At 39.8% G+C, this 22,645-nt stretch overlaps 1 protein-coding gene across 2 annotated transcripts in view; it reads left to right on the top strand.

Moving 5' to 3' along the window:
- PDGFRL (platelet derived growth factor receptor like) overlaps positions 1–17,957 on the top strand; it is a 51,988-nt gene extending 34,031 nt beyond the window's left edge. Inside the window, exons 3-6 of one of the 2 annotated variants that reach the window (XM_073341917.1) lie at positions 4,053–4,204; positions 11,939–12,232; positions 12,681–12,820; positions 17,214–17,957. In XM_073341917.1, the coding sequence (XP_073198018.1) occupies positions 4,053–4,204; positions 11,939–12,232; positions 12,681–12,820; positions 17,214–17,402 (775 nt within the window). In that variant the 3' untranslated portion in view covers positions 17,403–17,957. The remainder of the gene's footprint in view (positions 1–4,052; positions 4,205–11,938; positions 12,233–12,680; positions 12,821–17,213) is intronic. The other variant, XM_073341915.1, reaches the window with a different exon arrangement.
- Positions 17,958–22,645: the final 4,688 nt, after the last annotated feature.

Here is a 22,645-nt window from a genome sequence, read left to right as displayed (position 1 = left end):
CTACTCTGAAACCAGTACTTTCGCTGTTAATAGCTGTCTGCTTTCATAATACTTAAGGGCTCTGTGTACAAATGCAGCTAATGATTGCACCAGACCACAAATAATTAACAAAAAGAACTTTTCTGGTTTGATGTCCCACTTTTTCACAAAACACCAGACTTTCAGCAGTGAATACTGGTGTCTTGAGCAACCAAATAGAATGCAGGGATTGAACAGGATGCATCCTGCAATCCCTTTACAGGGAAATTATCCTCACCTGCCTTGTGTGGAATCTCTTGGCTGTGTTATGATAAATAGCTTCTCCATGACTTGGAGGCTGTTTGTAGGGTCTTCAGGAAGGCACCCTGGTGGGAGATTAACATAATCTATGACCTATTATTCTTCCTAATGGCCCTTCCCAGCCAGCCATCTAGACTGATTGCATTCTGCCCACAGGGCATTCCCCAGCTGTAAACACATTTGGAATAGATGCATAGACAATATTCCTAACTTCATATACCAAAATGATACATACATACAAATAGGATAATCATATTCAGTGAATCATAACCTTTTCAATTATATCTTATATGACCTGTCTTGCATAAAATACATCATAGTTATGCCATAATCATAATAATAATACTATGAAGAATATGGGATTCAGTGTCACAAATACCATTACCTACTTAGTTAACACTTTAATATACCTCCTTTAAAATCTACATCATCACACTTAACAACTCTCTTTTTTTTAATGGACTAACTCTTAATTTGCTTGGCAACTAAGGAATTTCCTTCTGGTTTTGGCAGGATTGTTCCTTCATGTCTTAGTATTGTACATTGTGTATACTTTGCAGGTGTTTTGATGTTGGCCCAAACCTGAGTTCTCTTGTGATGACAAGAGACTGCCTTGCACTTGGTTCTACTGGTAGTATGGTGTTTTGAGAGTCAGTTCTGATATCTATCCATTGCTTATCGACCTGGGTTCCTTCCATATCCTGCTGATCAGATCTCACCATTCTTCACTCTAAGGGGTACTCAGGGTGGTGAGGTACCATACCACTACCTCCCGTTAGCGTGAAGTTGTCTGTTGTCTACAAATATATCAAGTGATAGTGAATAAAAATATATCAAGTGAATATATCACATATATCAAGTGATAGTTAATAAAAATATATCAAGTGATAGTGAATAAAAATATCGGAACCAAACAAATAAAACAAGTTTAGTCTCCAGAAGGCCTGTCATGATTTTAACTATCAGGTTAACGTCCTGTCTAGAGAAGTTTTCTCTCACCCAAAGTTCTCTTCATCATCTTCAACCAGCATTGAGATTTTCTCATGAAGCAAAATTGCAGTCCTTTTGCATCCTCAGTGAAAGGTGCCTAGGTGTTTTCTCTGACCTCCAAATATAGTCAAGCGAACCTCTGAAGTGCACCCATCAGATAGGGTTCCCTCATTCCACAGCTCCTTTTCTCTTTCTATTAGATTTTTTTCCCTCTGAAGTTCTCAAAATCCTTAATTTATATTCAGTTCAGATTGATGATAGGTGAACCATTGTGAATGATAATACTCAATTTACATATAATCAGGTAGATGAATAAACATCTTTTGTCTAACAGAAAACCTGTTTCTCACCTTTACTTGTGCCTTATACATTGGTACAGACTCTAAGAACATATTTTCTGTGTGTGTGTGTGTATATATATATATATACACACACGTGCTTGCACACTGAAAATATGTTACAGGTTATATGTTACAGGTTATATCAGGTTATATATATATATAGGTTATATAGATATATTTTTATATATATATATATACACACACACACAAACTCCTTACATAGTATCTGAACATACACCTCACAGTGATACTAATAACCACTGTGACCCTGGCTTTCATTTGAGACCTCACATGACATTATTTGAACCAGAATGTACACAACAGAATCAGGATATTCCTGTAACCCCTTTGACAGTTGGCAGTTCTTGGCACACATCCACATCAAGCATTGTACCAGCTGCTATTAAGGCCTTCCATGGGAGTGTTTTTCCTTTTAAAAAATGGCTTGTCATATTTTCTTTGCTTTTTGCAGATTTCTTTAATACAGTCTTAGCAATGTTAACTGCTGATATGGTGTGTCTGAAGTGACACAGTTTAGGATGCCATGCCCATTGAATTCCTTCACTGCTGTGTACATGATAGGCACTGCAGTAGAGTCTGACAGTTCATCTAGTTCCCATCAGCGGTCTACAATAATGAGGTAGTTTTTGTAGTTCATGGTGAAAAAGTCCATTCCTAATTTGCTTCAAGATCTGTTGGGGATGCTGTGTATTTTCATTGTCTCTTTTTGCTGCGTGGCCTGCATTGCCCCACATGTATCAAAACAGCTCACCAGGTCTCTGAAATCCTTGGCCATGTTGTCCATTATATAGCATCTCTGGGTTTCTGGATTCAGACTTCTATCCAGAATGGCTCTGATGTTTTCTTGAAAGAGTTTCTGTTCTCTGTGATCTACGTATTAGGATTCGACTGCCTTTATATAGGAAACTGTCTTGGATGCTCATCTGATCTCAATAGTTCCAGTATTTTTGAGAAGAAGATGGTAGTTCTCCTCCGGTGTTTGGCCATCCTGACAGAACGATGGACGTGAGCACTTGTAAACCTTTGTCTTGTGTAGTTTGGTTTCTTCACAGGCTCTGTCCATCTCCTGCCTTGAAACTGAGACAGAAAGCATCAACCAAGTCAGTTATGTCTTTCTGTGTTTCTGTTAGGTTGAGTATCTCATTCTTGTTCAGTGGCCATAATTTCATGCTGCAAGACTGCTCTAGATAAGAACTCAGTTTTGCACATCTTAGTCCTTTCTTGTAGTATACATCTAAGCTGTAGGGTTCTGTAGACTTTCAGAAGTATGTGCTGAAGCTATTTTGGGATCACAAGCAGTAGCTTTTTTAAAATGCTGTCTAGTGATTTATGGTCATTTTCTACTCCATGATATCCCAACTTTGAACATACTGGATGAAATGTTCATGTGCAAACTATTGCAAGACACTCCTTTTCCATTTGAGCTTGTCTTTATTCCATTGGTGATAGTAATCTTGATGCAAAAGTGTCACTTTTGTCAGTTTTGTAGGAGTGATGCACCGTCTCACTGGCATCACATTGTCTGGTTGTCTCTTTGTTCACATAGTGGTATTTCAGGATGGGATAGTCAGTCTCTAACTCCTTGACACATGTGATGGCTGCATCATGTTGAAGTAACCATGTCCAGGCTGCATCTTTGTCCAGTAGTCACCACAGGAGTTCACACACATCTGAGATGCTTGGAAGAAATTTTGTCAGATAGCTTACAAATCCTAATAATCTCTGAACTGATTATATCTTCATCTGCTGAATCAGGGGGCCAAGTTGTAGCCCTTGGGAGGTCAGCAAGTGACCCATGTCTGGTGCTGCAGTGCCATCTTATTTTTATTTCATTTTAGGTTTATTTGCCTGGCTTTTTCTAGTAGACCGATGAGGTTATGCTTATGTTTATGATCTGCCACAGCCTCTGCCATGTGTCCCAGCATCCATATACCAGAATATCATCAGATACCACTCTGATCCCTGCTAGTCCTGTTAGTATGTCTTGCTGGCAATGTTGATATTCTTTTGCTTCAGCTTTGATCCCAAATGGCATTCTCAAACATCTGTTTCTTTCCCTTCCTTCTTTTTCCCACTCCTTTATTCACTTTCCCATTCCTTACCTCCCTCTAACCTTAACTTAAAACTAAAACCAACAATAGTAATAAAACATATAATAAACACAGCTTTGCCAGTTCTTCACCATGTGTTTGCTTACATGTTATAGCCTCATCCTCCACCCTTGAATTCAGTGGGACTACTCATTTTTTACAAGTGTTTGCAGAATCAGGGTTTTATGATGCCCATGAGGGGAAGGATGTAGTAAATAGCCAATTACAGAATGAAAGAGAAAATAGTCAAAACCAAATAGAAATGAAGTGAGAAAATGTACAAAGAAATATGTGTGTGCTTGGCTGTGTTTTATGTCTCTGTTCTCTCTAGCATTAAGCAGCTTGACAGATATGGTCAGCTGATACTTACAAATTCTACTGCAGCAGACTCTGGTGAATATAGTTGCTGGCTTCTTCTGTGTAATGGCTATAGCTGCAAGAAGGATGAGTCTAAAACTGGCTCAACGTACATCTTTTTCACAGGTAATGGATTAATTTGGTTTATAAACTGAAATGCCTGGGTTATCTGTCCACAAGGCAGGATTAGCATATTCATTTCCATTTTCCTATCCATATCCATTTCATGATCTGTATCCAGATGTTGTTCCCTAGTGGATACCAAGGGATACATTACTGGTGGAGTGAGCAGGAAATTAAGCAAATAATTAACAATAATGTGATTTGTGTGTCTACTTCCCTGTGCTTTACTCTAAATATATATCCAAAACCATGTCTAGGGAAGCAGAAAGTGCATCGTTTGCAAAAATCAGATACAATATTCTAATTTTGGAATCTGCAATAAAACTTTAACAATGCAGGAGTCCATCCCTCTTGTTTTATTTCCTTCTGAAAAAACTTTTGCGGGAGAAAATAAAGTAACATGTTAAGGCGCATCTTCTCATGACATTCTAATGCGAATATGCATTTCCCCCATGCATATTACATTCCCAGGGTGGAATCCTGGCCCCATTGAAGTCAGGATTTCACACAAGTTTTTTGCATCTCACACATTAGCCTTATAAGATGAGCCACTACTGTAAATATATGTACTAGCCCACAAAGCTTGAAGTTAACCGCTGTCCTCGTACTTAGATATTAATGGTGGTTGTTAGGGCTGTTGATTAATCACAGTTAACTCATGCGATTAACTCAAAAACTAATTGTGATTAATCAGAGTTGCACGGGCTGAAATTGTGGAAAAGCAGCATCACTTGCCCCATAACCTCAGCCATGCGGAACGCAATGCCATCCACAGCCTCAGAAACAACTCTGACATCATAATCAAAAAGGCTGACAAAGGAGGTGCTGTTGTCATCATGAATAGGTCGGAATATGAACAAGAGGCTGCTCGGCAGCTCTCCAACACGAGTTTCTACAAGCCATTACCCTATGATCCCACTGAGAGTTACCAAAAGCAACTACAGCATTTGCTCAAGAAACTTCCTGAAAAAGCACAAGATCAAATCCGCACAGACACACCCCTGGAACCCCGACCTGGGATATTCTATCTACTACCCAAGATCCATAAACCTGGAAATCCTGGGCGCCCCATCATCTCAGGCATTGGCACCCTGACAGCAGGATTGTCTGGCTATGTAGACTCCCTCCTCAGGCCCTACGCTACCAGCACTCCCAGCTACCTTCGAGACACCACTGACTTCCTGAGGAAACTTCAATCCATCGGTGATCTTCCTGATAACACCATCCTGGCTACTATGGATGTAGAAGCCCTCTACACCAACATTCCACACAAAGATGGACTACAAGCCGTCAAGAACACTATCCCCGATAATGTCACGGCTAACCTGGTGGCTGAACTTTGTGACTTTGTCCTTACCCATAACTATTTCACATTTGGGGACAATGTATACCTTCAGATCAGCGGCACTGCTATGGGTACCCGCATGGCCCCACAGTATGCCAACATTTTTATGGCTGATTTAGAACAACGCTTCCTCAGCTCTCGTCCCCTAAAGCCCCTACTCTACTTGCGCTATATTGATGACATCTTCATCATCTGGACCCATGGAAAAGAAGCCCTTGAGGAATTCCACCATGATTTCAACAATTTCCATCCCACCACCAACCTCAGCCTGGTCCAGTCCACACAAGAGATCCACTTCCTGGACACTACAGTGCTAATAAACAATGGCCACATAAACACCACCCTATACCGTAAACCTACTGACCGCTATTCCTACCTGCATGCCTCCAGCTTTCACCCTGACCACACCACACGATCCATCGTCTACAGCCAAGCTCTGCGATACAACCGCATTTGCTCCAACCCCTCAGACAGAGACAAACACCTACAAGATCTCTGTCAAGCTTTCTTACAACTACAATACCCACCTGCAGAAGTAAAGAAACAGATTGATAGAGCCAGAAGAGTTCCCAGAAGTTACCTACTACAGGACAGGCCTAACAAAGAAAATAACAGAACGCCACTAGCCGTCACCTTCAGCCCCCAACTAAAACCCCTCCAACGCATTATTAAGGATCTACAACCTATCCTAAAGGATGACCCAACACTCTCACAAGTCTTGGGAGACAGGCCAGTCCTTGCCTACAGACAGCCCCGCAACCTGAAGCAAATACTCACCAACAACCACATACCACACAACAGAACCACTAACCCAGGAACTTATCCTTGCAACAAAGCCCGTTGCCAATTGTGCCCACATATCTATTCAGGGGACACCATCACAGGGCCTAATAACATCAGCCACACTATCAGAGGCTCGTTCACCTGCACATCCACCAATGTGATCTATGCCATCATGTGCCAGCAATGCCCCTCTGCCATGTACATTGGTCAAACTGGACAGTCTCTACGTAAAAGAATAAATGGACACAAATCAGATGTCAAGAATTATAACATTCATAAACCAGTCGGAGAACACTTCAATCTCTCTGGTCACGCAATCACAGACATGAAGGTCGCTATCTTAAAACAAAAAAACTTCAAATCCAGACTCCAGCGAGAAACTGCTGAATTGGAATTCATTTGCAAATTGGATACTATTAATTTAGGCTTAAATAGAGACTGGGAGTGGCTAAGTCATTATGCAAGGTAGCCTGTTTCCTCTTGTTTTTTCCTACCCCCCCCCCCCAGATGTTCTGGTTTAACTTGGATTTAAACCTGGAGAATGGTCAGTTTAGATGAGCTATTACCAGCAGGAGAGTGAGTTTGTGTGTGTATGGGGGTGGGGGGGATGTGAGAAAACCTTGATCTATGCAGGAAATAGCCCGACTTGATTATGTAAAGAGTTGTCACTTTGGATGGGCTAGCACCAGCAGGAGAGTGAATTTGTGTGGGGGGGTGGAGGGTGAGAAAACCTGGATTTGTGCTGGAAATGGCCCACCTGTTGATCACTTTAGATAAGCTATTACTAGCAGGACAGTGGGGTGGGAGGAGGTATTGTTTCATGATTTCTGTGTGTATATAAAGTCTGCTGCAGTTTCCACGGTAAACATCTGATGAAGTGAGCTGTAGCTCACGAAAGCTCATGCTCAAATAAATTGGTTAGTCTCTAAGGTGCCACAAGTACTCCTTTTCTTTTTACTGGCAATAGAATACCAGTAGAAATGTATTAAATATTTTGGATGTTTTTCTGCATTTTCACATATATTGTACTCTGTGTTGTAATTGAAATCAAAGTATATATTTTTGATTACAAATATTTGCACTGTAAAAATGATAAAAGAAATAGTATTTTTCAATTCACCTCATACTAGTACTGCAATCTTTGTCGTGAAAGTGTAAGTTACAAATGTAAATTTTTTTTTGTTACATAACTGCACTCAAAACCAAAACAATGTAAAATTTCAGAGCCTATATGTCCACTCAGTCCTTCTTCTTGTTCAGGCAATTGCTAAGACAAACAAATTTGTTTACATTTACAGGAGATAATGCTGCCCTCTTCTTATTTAAAATGTCACCAGAAAGTGAGAACAGGCATTTGCATTGCACTTTTGTAGCTGGTATTGCAAGGCGTTTACGTGCCAGATATGCTAAAAATTCATATGCCTCTTTATGCTTTGGCCTCTATTCCAGAGGACATGCTTCCATGCTGATGACACTCGTTTAAAAAAAAATGCATTAATTAAATTTGTGACTGAACTCCTTGGGGAGAATTGTATGTCCCTTCTCTGTTTTACCTGCATTCTGCCATATAGTTCATGTTATAGCAGTCTCAGATGATGACCCAGCACATGTTCATTTTAATAACACTTTCACTGCAGATTTGACAAAACACAAAGAAGGTACCAATGTGAGATTTCTAAAGATAGCTACAGCACTTGACCCAAGGTTTAAGAATCTGAAGTGCCGTCCAAAATCGGATAGTGACGAGGTGTGGAGCATGCTTTCAGAAGTCTTAAAAGAGCAATACTCCAATGAAGAAACTACAGAACCTGAACCACCAAAAAAGAAAATCAACCTTCTGCTGGTGGCATCTGACTCAGATAATGAAAATGAACATGCATCGATCCGCACTGCTTTGGATTGTTATCAAGCAGAACCTGTCATCAGCATGGCTCCTCGAGTGGTGGTTGAAGCATGAAGGGACATATGAATCTTAAGTGCATCTGGCATGTAAATATCTTCCAGCGTCAGCTACAACAGTGCCATGAGAATGCCTGTTGTGATAAATTAAGGGGGTGGGGGAATAGCCCCTGTTTATGAACACCCAGCCAGCCAGTTAGCTGTAAAATCCCTCTTGGTGTCTATTCTCTGCTTGCTTTACCTGTAAAGGGTTAACAAGCCTACAGGTAAAAGAAAAGGAGTGGGTACCTGACCAAGAAAAAACAGCCAAATGCCATTCAGTGGACTGAGAAGTGTCAGACAGCCTTTAACCAGCTTAAGATGGCCCTTACGTCTGACCCTGTACTGAGGGCCCCTAACTTTGACCAACCATTCGTCGTAACCACAGATGCGTCCGTGCATGGTGTAGGAGCAGTTTTAATGCAGGAAGGACCAGATCAGCAATTCCATCCTGTCATGTTTCGCAGCAAAAAACTGTCTGGGAGGGAAAGCCACTGGTCAGTCTCTGAAAAAGGATGTTACACCATTGTGTATGCTCTGGAGAAGCTACGTCCGTACGTTTGGGGGCGGGGGTTCCACCTGCAGACTGACCATGCTGAAGTGGCTTCACACAGCGAAAGAGACAAAGGCCTGGTCTACACTGGGGGCCGGGGGGATCTATCTAAGATACGCAACTTCAGCTACGAGAATAGCATAGCTGAAATCGACGTATCTTAGATCGACTTAGAATCACTTACTTCGCATCCTCGCGGCGCAGGATCGACGGCCGCCGCTCCTCTGTCGACTCTGCTTCCGCCTCTCGCCCTGGTGGAGTTTCGGAGTTGACAGCAGAGCGATCGGGGATAGATTTATCGCATCAACACTAGACACGATAAATCGATCCCTGATAGATGGATCTAGTGTAGACGTGGCCTAACAAAAAACTTATTTGATGGAGTTTAGCTCTCCAAGGCTTCAATTTTAAAATACAGTACATTTCAGGAGTCTCTAACAAGGTGGCTGATGCACTCTCCCAGAAAGGTTTCCCAGAAATTAGCCGGGTAAAAATGTCTCTGCAATCTAAGTAAGTGTAGGCCTTGAAATGTAAAAAGTACTGTTTAGTTCTTCATGTAATTATTAGTAAAATTAGAGGTGCATGAATCTTATTAACTCTGTTTCCTAGACCTCCAGGAAGAAATCCCAGCCGATGTGGACCCGATCTGAACCAGGCTGGCCAGCACTGTCTGTAATTTGGGGGGCATTTGATAAATGAAGGGGGGGCAGTTTATGAACACCCAGCCAGCCAGTTAGCTGTAAAATCTCTCTTGGTGTCTGTTTTCTCCTTGCTTTACCGATAAAGGGTTAACAAGCCCACAGGTAAAAGAAAAGGAGTGGGCATCTGACCGAAAGAGCCAATGGGAAGGCTAGAACTTTTAAATTTGGGAAAGAAACTTTCCCTTTGTCTGTTGTTCTCTGGAGAAGGAGACATGGAGCAGCAATGCTATGTAAGGCTTGAACCACGTGTGAACATTCATCTTCCATACCTAGAAGAAATTATTTGGATAGGGAATGTTTAGACAGACGCAATCAGGTTTATTTTTTATTTTGGCTTCTGGATTCCCTCTGTGCTAACCCCAGATGCTTTTGTTTGCTTATAACCTTTAAGCTGAACCCCCAAGAAAGCTATTTTGGGTGCTTGATACTTGGAATTGCTCTTTTAAAATCTAGCAAAAGCCCAAGTTCCAGATGTATTTTCTTTCTTTTTGTTTTTAATAAAATTTGCCTTTTTTTAAGAACAGGATTGGATTTTTGGTGTCCTAAGAGGTCTGTGCATATGCTTTTTAATTAGCTGGTGGCAACAACTAATTTCCTTTGTTTTCTTTCTCATCTCTTCCCCAGAGGGGGGTGAAAGGGCTTGAGGGTAACCCACAGAGAGGAATTCCCCTAGTGCTCCTTCCTGGGTCCAAGGATTTTTTTTTTTTTTTGCATTTGGGTGGTGGCAGCGTTTACCAAGCCAAGGTCAGAGAAAAGCTGTAACCTTGGGAGTTTAATACAAGCCTGGCGTGGCACATATTAATTTTTAGAATCCTTGCAGGCCCTCACCTTCTGCACTAGAGGTGACAGAGTGGGGATTCAGCCTTGACACCTGTTCTCACTTTCAGGTGACATTGCAAACAAGAAGCAGGCAGCATTATCTCCTGCAAATGTAAACAAACTTGTTTGTCTGAGTGATTGGCTGAACAAGAAGTAGGACTGAGTGGATTTGCAGGCTCTAAAATTTTACAGAGTTTTATTTTTGAATGCAGTTTTTTTTTACCCAGCGCTACATTTGTAAGTTCAACTTTCATGATAAAGAGATTGCACTACAGTACTTGTATTAGGTGAATTGAAAAATACTATTTCTTTTGTTTTTTTACAGTGCAAATACGTGTAATTAAAATAAATATAAAGTGAGCACTGTACACTTTTTGTATTCTGTGTTGTAATTGAAATAAATATATTTGAAAATGTAGAAAACACCCCAAAATATTTAAATAAGTGATATTCTATTATAGTTTAACAGTGCAATTAATCGAGATTATTTTTTTTAATCTCTTGACAGCCGTAGTTTTTATGCAAGTCAAATAACAGTCTAGTATTATTACCTAGTACACTGTTAGTGATTAATGCAAATGGTTAATTTATTATCCTAATGGGAAACATTAGGAATGATAAAAACAAACTTTGCAGCCTGATTAGAGCTAAACCAGTTTTAGCTGACAAATGCTTCAGTGTTATAGCATAAGATGACTAAGATAAGATTGTTTGTAATAAGGTTCAGAAATAAGTTGGAGCCATGGGATTGTATGGAAGCCATTTATCGAAACAACCTTGGAACACTGACTTCTCTTTCTTTTCAAAAGGTTGGAATAATCAGATAAGCCACCTTACAACATAGTGTTCAGGCTGGAAATTTTAAGGAGTTTAAGAATTGCATTTATAAGCAATATGTCAACATATTAGAATACTGCTTGTTTTTGATGACTTAACAGCACTAAAATGTTTGAATTGTTTAGTTACATAGAGTCTAAAAACAATTAAGTATTTCAAAGTCTGTATCTACAATCTTAGGTATTTCCAAGGAACCTTCCTGCTGGTACCCAAGCACAATACAAAATAAAATGCTGTCAGAAGCCATAATAAAACTCCTGGTGTTTTTCTACTTTCCCCTTTGAAAAAGGGTGGATGAATTTAAGTAGAGCCAGATAACTCATTAGGACTTTTTTGTGTAATTCTGCATAGTTTCAAAAGCTGATCCCAAAATTGTTGATGGCCTTTTTTTCTTTTTTTTAAAGATATAATCCCTCCCTCCATTTTATGAAACAGGCAAAGAAGGCTACATTCCTTTTTTTTGTAAATGTAGTGATTAAAGCCAAACTGCATATTAGTTTGTCCAAGTCAGACATGTTTTTACTTTTTTAAAAAAACAAGTCCATGGTGACAGATTTAATTAATTGTAAAGTTTGTTAAAATGATTGTTGCCAGATATTTTGGACACAGAAATAAATGTCTGCTAATGCAAAATCTGAACTTAATTATTAGTAAATTTCTCCTCCCTTACGTTCATTTTTTATATATTAGAAGACCATTTACATTTAATTTTTTTCTGATATGAATAGCTAAATATTATATTGCATTACTTTCTTATATAGATAAAGGGGAGCTCTTTGTACCTACTTCCAGTTATTTCGAGATTGTCTACCTGAACCCAGATAAACCAGCAGTAATCCCTTGCAGAGTGACCATCCCATCAGCAAAAGTAACTCTGCACAGGGAGTTTCCAGCAGAAGAAATCAAAACAGATGGAACTAACATTATCTATGATGTGAAGAAGGGTTTTATCTATCAGCACCCCACCTCTGACCATATAGGAGTGGTCTATTGTAGAGCAGAATCACAGGGAGCACCTCAGATTTCCATCAAGTATCAATTACTGTATGTGGAAGGTAAGATGAATGATTACCATAGATTTACATTCAAGCCCACTTCTCTTGCTGGAGTTGCTTATAGGGCAACATTTCAAATGTGAATTTGAAAAAAAACCCCGAAACCCTAATTTTAATTATGGAATTTTGCAAATTGTCTGATTTTTTTTTAAAATAAAAATGTACTTTTCAAATTAAATCCGTTTGTAGAACATCTTGCCAGAATTTATGCTAATATAGGAAAGCATAAGGCTTATATTATTAAGTTAAAAACTAGGTGCACACTTGTAAACCATTTTATTGTGGCAGGATAGGAACCTGTGGTGCATAATAAATTCCAGCAGCAACTGGAGCTAAAGAGGATAATAGAGAATGTGGAAGAGCCAAGATAAATCAAAGCAAAACTTGTTAACATTTTTATTGATTTGGGACATTTATTTCCTGCCTCCCACCCACACCTTTCATTCAGTTCCTAGTGGTCCACCATCAACAACAATTGTGGCATCATCCAACAAAGCAGAAGGTGGTGACAACGTTAATGTTCTCTGTATAGTCCTTGGGGAACCAGACATAGAAGTAGAATTCAGTTGGAAGTACCCAGGGGAAGAGGTAAGACACACAATTCTAACTTGGAAGTGCATTTTTTTTCTTAATAAGAGTAAACTCTCATAATACAACATTTTAAATACCAGTCAGTCTTTTCTAGCTGGGGAAGGCAAGGTGGATCAGAGTGCATTGTTCAGCTCTAGACATCAGCAAAGCAAGCACGTGCTCGGGGCGGCACAATTCCAGGGGCGGCGTCATTCCAGCCATCCTCTTTTTTGGCTTGGGAAGTTGCACTCTCGGAGCTTAGGGCGGCAAAAAACCTAGAGCCGGCCCTGGTAATAAGGTCATATTAGGAGGAACCAACATACAATCTCGTTGATTTTCAGCCCATTTTCCTCAGTGAGGGCACAAAGTTAGTTGTAGAAATGCTCTCTAACCTGAGAGCTGTATCTGGGATGGTAAAATCAAGCTGGTGAGGTATGATGGGAAACAGTGAACACTTACCTGGTCACCAACTTCTCACAAACAAGAAGTGATTTGTCCCTTGCTTAAGAAATTCTCTTGATGATGGCAGTCATCATTCTCCTTTGGGGAAAAATTATGATATGGTGAAGCATAGTTGCATCGAGAATTTTTTGCTGTTCTTTGTATGTTGCATTGGATCATATCAAAAGCTTCTATGAGGAGCTACCACTGAAGAGCCATTTGGAAACTTTTGTGCTGTTGGTGGTGGTCATGGTGGTTCTCACGTGGAGCCTATTACATGTTTGTGCCATTTACTGCGAGGTTCAATTCAACAAACTCACTTTGATCTCCGTAGTCCTAGCATTGGAGGATATTTATGTTATCAGTAAGTACTCTTCTCCTTCTGTACCACGCTGACAGTCGACAATAGCTTTACACTTGCAAACCTGCCCTTGGTTTGAACTTCAGGTGGCAGGATGTTCTGGCAGTAATTTCCTCCACTGGTCTCATCACCCTGGCCATGAGGTCCAAGAGTTAAACACAGTTGGTACATAAGTGTAAATGATACTGATGCCTCTCTGGCACGATCAGTATGTGATGAATTTAAGCTTCTATAAGGAAAAATAAAAGTTCTCCAAAGAAAACATCCTAAATATAAGCAGCTACAGTGCTAGGCATAGTTTGCAGATTGACAAGTGCATGAATTTATCACTCTTGCTGTATATGGACGGTCGTGGTCAGCATGCATCCATCCATCTACTGCAACAAACAGTTTTGCTTACAGCGGTTATACTGGAACTGGAAGGGAACGATCCTGTTGTCAGTTTTCTGCCCAAGAAGAATGAATGTTATGGATGTGTCTCAGTAGCTCTGTGATTTATGTGGCATTGAGGTTTACACTTCTAGCAAGGTTAACAATGTATCATATTGTCTTAGTCAAATATTTAGTAACTTTTGGCAAAGGAACTATTTTAAGTGCAAACTTTTTGAATTGTTTTCCTTGAATTCTTTCTTTCTTTCTTCTTTTGAGAACCACAGTCCCTACAACCTCCAGTGTTTTCAGGGCTAGGGCAGTTTAACAGTGTTCTTCCCATTATTTGATATTCACTGTGTTTTCTGTAAGAAAAAGCCACCAGAACTGTTGAGTTCCATCAGATCTCTCCTCCTACCGGCCTGCCCAGTTTCTGCAAAGCACACAGGGCATATTGGGCTCAGATCAGGGGAGTTGAGAGAGGTTGTGAGGGCACAGAAAAGAAGTGGGGCTCAGCCCTGCTTCTCAGAGTCCTCATTTCTTCCACCTTCTCAGAACTCTATGACTGCTGCCTCATGCATCTTTTATAAATAGGTACTGATCTATATTGAACTTTGTTGAATGGAGAGAAAGGGCAGAATGTGGAGGAGCAGGTGAGTGGGTGGAAGATGTGAAGGAATGGGGCTGGCTGGGGAAGGATACTGAGAGGATACTATCAACATCATTAGCTGTCCAGGCGGAGAAATAGCTAATAAAATAACTGGAAAATTCTTCCAAACTAAAACTTGATTGGATTTGAGTTAAGGTTGCTCTAGTACAAATCCAACAACTGAGGCATGTGAATGATAGCTGGCTTATCTGGTGTTTTCCTGGAATTTTTTGTAATTGTAGTTGTGGAATTTGCACTTGGGCAACCTTAAGTGCTCATCAACTCTTAAAACTTCTATCTGTTTATATTTCTCAGGGATGTAATATTTTTGCTGACAAGTAAGTAGGAGGTAGTTAATGAAGAGACTCTCAAGTAGGCTTGGAAGCATTAGATTTTTATCAGTAAATGTCAGTAGACGTTGATTTCACCATACACACACAAACCGACAAAAATATTTCCATCAATAATAATTAAAATTTCCAGATAGGAAAAGTAAGAAATGCTGAGAACTTCTTAAGGTTTGATTTAACAATATTTACTTTGTATATTTTGACATGTGATATTGACAGTTTGCTTGTTAACGGTTATAGAGCTTTTGAACTCTTTGAATCTCAACACCTACTGTTGTTAAATGTTTGAGATCCCCTCATTATCTGACTCCATAAATTCCCACAACTGTGAAAATTTAAAATCAATAACAACTAAAAAAAAAGCTTAAAAATAAACATCGCTACTATCTGCTGAAATTATTAAAAAAATCAAATTCTGCCAACCCTACTTACAGTATTTTCTAGCTGAGATTATTCATTTTGCAATGTTATTGCTGATGTAAGAATCTGCCAGTTAGCAGTTAACAGGTGACGTGCTCTTAACTAATAATTGATGACTGGCTTGATTGACTTGTTGAGAGTAGCCTGGGTAACTGACTAGACAACTTCTTAGACACTAGACAGACTAGACAGCTTCTTAGACACTGGCTCCTCTTTCCTGTGCATACGTGCAGATTGGACTCTCTTTGGCTAATGTACTGGTCTTTGCCCACCATGACAGTTGGCTTTTAGCAGTTTTTCTCCTATTAAACTAATCTGAAGGTGAATATGATGTCCTGAGGTCCTGTATAAATAATCTTGGCATTTGTAAATGGCTACTAAATTAACACTAGAAAGAGACACTGTCTATTCTTAATTTATATGTGATACATCTTACTTTCCTTCCAAAGGTGCCTCACTCTTATGGAAGAGAGAGCATACACTTTAAACATGTTTGGGTTTCATTTTCTTTACTTTTTGGCGTAAACATACTGCAGAGCTTGAAGATATTTTCATTTCCTACCAGGTTCGTCCTGGTTGCTATTGTAGCACAAGCCAACATGGTTAAAGTTTTGTTTCCAGCATTGTGGATGCAAACAGAAAAAGCTATTGCTGTCTAGACATTTACATTGTAATCCGACAGCAGGATATCGCTGCATTTAACACCTCCCCCCCATAATTTGCTACCAGAGACTTGTGTTTTCAGTTCTTTACATCAAATTTTTCACATAAACATTTGGGTCAATTTCTGCCATGTCTCTAACCTCATTGGATGGTGGGGGTTGAGGTGAGTGTCAGGGGACACTGGCCTACAGAAAATGTCCTTTAACGTTTTGATTTTTCAAGATCGAATTTATCCTATGAAATCAGCCAAATGGCTTTCCAACTCTTACATGGGAACAGGCAGCTATCTGAACATCCTTGCTTGCATTTTAGCTTGAATATTTCAGAAACAGCTTGATGGAGGGCAACACAATAACTCTTTGGGATGGTATAATACTGTGCTGTCTAGAAAGTTCTTGATGAATACGGTGTCAGCTGTAAAATTAACACAAGGGTCCTCTCTACACTACAGAAATGGTGGCAGTCCAACTATAATGTAACAGTTTTATCCTGTGTGGATAAAAAAAAATCCACAGCCACATTAGGGAACCAAGCTTTCACCCTAGTAGATACCAAGTCTAAAACATGATTCTCTAAGATAGGTATCGTATCTGTTCACACAGGCATGGGAAAAGCATTAACGTAAGTGGGCCACAACCATAATCTGACTGATATAAACGTGGCTGTTTTTGTAGTTTAGATAGGGCCACAGTTGTAAATGTACTGGATCAGCCAAATAGTCCAAACCTGCGTACCTGGGAATTTCAGAATGAAAGTCTTCCTATCCTTATCTAGCACAAGAGGGTACAGATGGCTGTGTTAACACTTAAAATGAAGGCATGAATGCAGAGGGAGAACGTGCAGTTTGGTTGTGGCTTCAAGAGGGGACAAGAGTAAACTCAAAGTGAATTTAAAACGGATTTCTAAATGGAAAAGCTAAAATGAATACAACGGTAGTGATCAACCTTGCCTGTAGCTTTTATTTTAGGAAAATTGCTGTAATGGCTGCTAAACACCCTCAGCTTCCTCGCTTAATTAATCTGACTTTCAGATTAGATTCATATGTCTGAGCATGTGTTTTGGATTTTGAAATGAAATACTGTTAACAATATACTGTCACTAAATAGCGTTTGCAGAATTATACATCATCATTTCCTTATGTGGGTGTTTTAAAAACAGTATGAAAGGCCTGCGATTATCCAAGATTCTTGGAGGCTGATCAACAGAGGAATTGGGCATACCACAAGAATCTCCAAGAGTGTTATTGCCATTGAAGATTTTGAAACCATTGATGCTGGCAACTATATTTGTACAGCTCAGAACCTACGAGGACAAACCACAGTAGCCACCCGTGTTGAACTGACCTGATGTGTGGAGTCTGTGGACACAGAATGAACAAACAGTATGTTATTGGACACATTAACCCTTTAGTTTCTTTTTATGAATTCTGAGTTGGAGATTTCTGTCAATATCTCTCTCCTCATGTCCTTACATTCCACTTCCATTAGAGAGCAGAGATCCTAATGCTTAGCAATACTCAGGAGAATTGGGTTGAAACCCATGTATTAAACCTTTGTAGCCTGATTATGCATGTGGCTCCCAAGTGCTCCTAATACAGTGATAAATCTTTGGTAGGGAGAGTCTATATACAAATAACTTTTATGTTAGGTAAATATAACCACTATTAAAATGTTGATTGTGCATTATTTTCATGAATGCTGACAGGAGGATATAAAATAACTTTTTAAGTAGACCCACCAGCATAGATATATTTTCTTCTTTGTCATGGTGGTGATTTTAACACTTTGTACATGTAAAAATATTAAAACTTAGTCATGATTCACTTGTTATAGAAAATTAGTCAACAGTGATTACTCTTCTCTGGTTTGGTAGACCTTGATTAAATTTCTTTACTGAATATTGACAAAGTTGTATAAGTGTGTGGTTTTACTGTTTACTGTCATACCTGAGAGATGGTTAGGATTGAGTACATGCTAACTTTAAATTGTGGTAGCACTGAACATTTTTTAAAGGGAGGTACTTTTAAAAAAATTATAGTTAACAGGTAAAATATTTTGCATTTTTGTCTTAGGGTATTTCCAGTTGTATATCTTGCTCTTGCTCTTATGTAGTTAATTTTAAAATGTACGCCCTCTTTAGCATGGGAGTTTAACTATTGCTACATAGTAGAGATATGACTTGGCATTTATAAGCAATCTTTCACAGGAGAATATAAGCAGAACACACTGATTTACAGTACTGATTGAGAAAAGATCCTGTATCAGCCAGGTTGGTAACTACCTTGACTGTATTAAGTGAATTTACTCCAATCTTAGTATAAATGAAAATGAAACACCTGAATCAAAAATGTAAACAATCTGTAGACTTGTGTAATTTAGTAGAGAGAGAAACAGCTAAGCTTCTCACTATGGAATGAGTTGCCAAAAAGCAGGTTGTATAATAGAAAAAGGAAAACAACCACAGTTAGGTTATTAAATTAAGAAATTGGTTGTCCCATCATAATCAACACTGATGGTTCTGATGATGATCAAGAGTGACATTTCAATAGCTGGTGCCTTCCTGAGAGCCCACACAGACTGATATAAAGCTACAAACCACCGATACAAGAACAACCCAGTAACATAACTGGTTACAGCTAATCAGGATTAACCAAGAATTGCATTAAACAAACAGCATTTACATCAACAAGAATATAATTGTTTATACAGTGGAAAAGCCCACTCCTTAACAAGGAATAAAAATCATCACTATAGGATAATTAACAACAGATTAAGTCAGAGGGAAGGATAGGACATTTCAGTTAAGCAGTAGTGCTTTGCTTTTTTCAATCAACGAATGGCAGGAAGGAAACCCTCAACTGCCTGAAGAAGAAGAGCTGTGTGTAAACTCCAAAGCATGTCTCTTTCACCAACAGAAGTCCAATAAAAGAGATGATCTCACCCACCTTGTCTCTTTAGTAACATTTATGGCTACTGCCATCTTGGGAGAATAGTCACACCTGTAAATTGGACATTAATATTACAAACAAAATCCCATTTAAATACAAAAATGGGACTATACAACTCAATTCACCATCTCAGAGAGGATAGTGCATAAGGGATATCCACCCAAGGGAGAATATGATAAAGAAAAGGCAAAACAATAAGATGCATCATCTCATCAGAAATGCTAGTTTGTAATCTTCATTCAGATAAGCTAGTAACATAAGTCTTAATTAAATGCACCACTGCCCCATCCCCTTTTCTAGGGGAAGGGAGCTGTTCGATTAACTGGCAGGGGAAAGATAACCCCCTGCCCTGAGACCTTCTGTGCACCCCTCTCAGAAATGCAGTTGGAGTTCATGGCCAGGTGTGGAGGGGGAAAGAATCCTCTGTGTCTTGGTGCCATAGGCTAAGCTGTGTGGATGGAGGGAGAGTTGATTGCCTTTTGTGTGCAAGCCCTTCCTGTGTGTTTGAAGTGCTCAGGGCAGGCAGCAGCCATGCTACTGTGACTGTGGACCCATGCGTTCATCCCCACAGTGGATGTATAGGTTGAACGGTGTTCCAAAACTTCTGTGGGTCTGAGCCATTTTTAGCATCAGGAAATAATTTTTCCCTCAGCAAGATTAACAAGTTCCCGCCACTTTCCTTGAGGCCTACGTTTAGGTTAGTAAGGAGCTATGACAGGATTTAGCAGCTGTATCCATGTTTGCTTGTAATTTCATGGCAACTTGCTGCCTATGTCCAGCCTGGATGGACCCATAAGCTTGGAGGCGGGGAATGGGATAGATTCACTCTGCAAAGACATAAGGTATGTCTACACTACAAGCTTTGGCTGTGCTTTCCAGCTTATGTAGACATACTCGTGCCAGCTCTCAGCGGATGTAGAGTGTAAAAATGGTAGCATAGGAATGGTAGCATGGACTTGCTGCCCTAACTAGGTACCTACAGGGTCCCGGTGAGGTTGTCAGAGCAGCTAACCCATACTGCTGCTGACCATGTGACGGTGGCTATACTACTGTGTGTAGGGCGCTAGCTCAGATGAGAGCTAGTGTGTGTATGTACCAGCCTTCCCGTGTGCCCTCATTTCCCTTTGTGTGCAGAGGGTAAGAGAGGATTCAGAGGGGGGCTGAACCCTGAATATTGGTTATTTGGCATAGAGAACATTGGTTGCACTGCACCCCAATAAATCTGTTTCTTGTGGGTGTGGGGTGGGAGAAGGAGTTAAAGTTTCAGCTTCCGCTTTTAAAATCCACCCAAGTCTTCATTCTCCTCTGTTCTGATTGTTCTGATCAATGAAAAATCCTGTACCTTTCCCTCTGATGGACGCTAGGGGTGTCCACCTTTTTCAGCTCAAAGTAGTTTCAGTACCTCCAAAACTTGTCATTAGATAACTCATTTCCTTAAAATGTCTAGCAAGTGAGACAGCATCACCTATCCTAAACTGACTTTTGTTCAGTAACACATTGAATGGTGTGGGAGCACCACCTCCCTTAGGTGACAGTTCTCAAGGCAATAAGAAATAAGATGCAAATCCTCAAACACAGCAGCTGTATGGTTATCTAAGTAAGAGCTCTATAGCAGCTTCCAGAGGAAGAGCTTAAATTGCTGGGCCATAGGGGTGAATTAAGCCTGACACACCTTTTTTTGGAAGTAAATGCATTCTCCATTTTACCAGCTAGGAAAGGTGAGGCATGGAGGGCCTAATTTTTCTCTCTCATCCTGAGAGGTGTCCCACTGAGATGAATAGAATTAGAGTTGTGAAAAGGAGAAGAGAATCAATCACCTCTCCAGAATTAAATAAGTAATTTGTCCAAGAACAAACATCCCCAACTCTGCCAGCATGTTACTGCTTCCAGTCCTATGCCTCAACCACAAGACAATTTGTTCTTCCCACTCTTTATCAGACGTGCATTTGCTGCAAGTAAAGCGCAAATATGTTCTGAAAAAAGCAGAGAGGGGAAAAAAAGATAAAATGGTGTCACACTTAATAGTGCTTGGTGCTTTTCTAAGATGTGTATCCGTCCTAGAGAAGAGATTAAACAATAGTGCAGCAGCTGTCCAAGGCATTCTCTCTCTCTCTAAAAAGTTTGACTTTCTAGTGCTGTTCTGCTAGGTAGACCATTTTTATCCAGTGCAGGCCTAGATGATTTCCTGGCTTGCCATACAGCAACTGTAGTTTTAAATGCCAACATTTATCATCCACTGACACAGTGTGTCTGTCTGAATTATGTGATACTCAAGGCTGAAATGTCTGTGGTTGGCCAGAGAAACTCAGGCACCTGAAGTGTTTCTGAACACTAAAGTCTTCACTTAGCGTAGGTGATACTCTTCATGACAACAGTAAGCAATGTAAGGAAATGATTAATTTTCTTAGTTTGGGTTTTGTCACATCTACTAATGACAAATATTTTAACAGAGAAAAATTTTAGGGGTGATGTCACCCAACTATTGTCATGAAGATTACAAAACATTTGATGTTGAATATCATTGTAATTTCCTGTGTTGAGAATTTTCATTGTGGGGGTAGCAGGCAGACAACCTAAGCATAAAAGTTGCTAATGCTTTCAATTATAAAAGATTGAGAGGGTGCAATACTTGCAGTAGGCTTTTGAAATTCAGCAAGAGGCAAGCCCTGGTGCTAGATAAATACTTTTTGTTTTAAATCCATGCAATTCCATTTAGCTGAGGTACCATATTCCTGCTATTGCCAACTTTTTCCTGAGAAATGCAAGGCACTTGCCACAGATAATTGCATGAGCATGCTAAAGTTCTGGACCCACACCACTGCTGTTGCAGCCCACTCATTGGGCAATACCAGGGAGTTGCCAGAGCAGCAGCACAAGACCTAATACACGGCCTTAGCAGTCCATCACCCCTTCTGAGGGCATTATAAGAGGGCAGCAACCTGCCTCTCATACTCAGGGGTAGAGAGATCAAGAGTCCTTCTTCTACCCACTGGATTTAACACATGGTGCTAGTATTCCATCTGCCCCTACATAATGGGCTTCTGTACTATGGTGCTAAACCCTGCTGATGCATTTTTTGGTGGGTGGGAAGAGGAGGTGTTAGTTGTAACATAAAACATTAGCATCTTGAAAAAAAAAAAAAGCCCTAAAAAAGGGAGATTTAATGCGATTAAAAGATTTTTGGGTGCAAAAAAACCTCAAAACTTGGACCATGAGCAGCCTAAACTCTGGCATTTCATTTGTGTGACTGTAGTATATTATGTGATCACAAACTATTTTTTACATAGTTTTTTTTACATATGCCTTATTCAGCATACAGGTTGGCTGCAGGATGAAGAATGGTTTATTTTTGTGGCATCACTACAACTGTAGTGTGAAGATACCATCCCTGTGTAAGTATTTCATATACTGCAGTGTGTGTGTTACATCCTAGGTTTCTCTCCGATTTGTTAATGTTGCAAAGAGTGGCTTTATATTGGAGACAAAGCCAATCTTATTTTTACTTCTGGAATTTTCTCAGATGTGAAGCTACAGTACTTAATAGTCTTAGTAAGTGGTAAAACGTGACTCTGATCACCTGAGGAAGACTTCACTTCAAGCATTAGATTGAGAGGATGGTTATTACAAAGTATGCTAAAGTTTT

Source organism: Lepidochelys kempii, chromosome 4 (genome assembly GCF_965140265.1).
Source record: "Lepidochelys kempii isolate rLepKem1 chromosome 4, rLepKem1.hap2, whole genome shotgun sequence".
Taxonomy (NCBI): Eukaryota; Metazoa; Chordata; order Testudines; family Cheloniidae; genus Lepidochelys; species Lepidochelys kempii.
The sequence above is the reverse complement of the archived record's forward strand: the minus strand, read 5'-3'. Positions and strand labels throughout refer to the sequence as shown.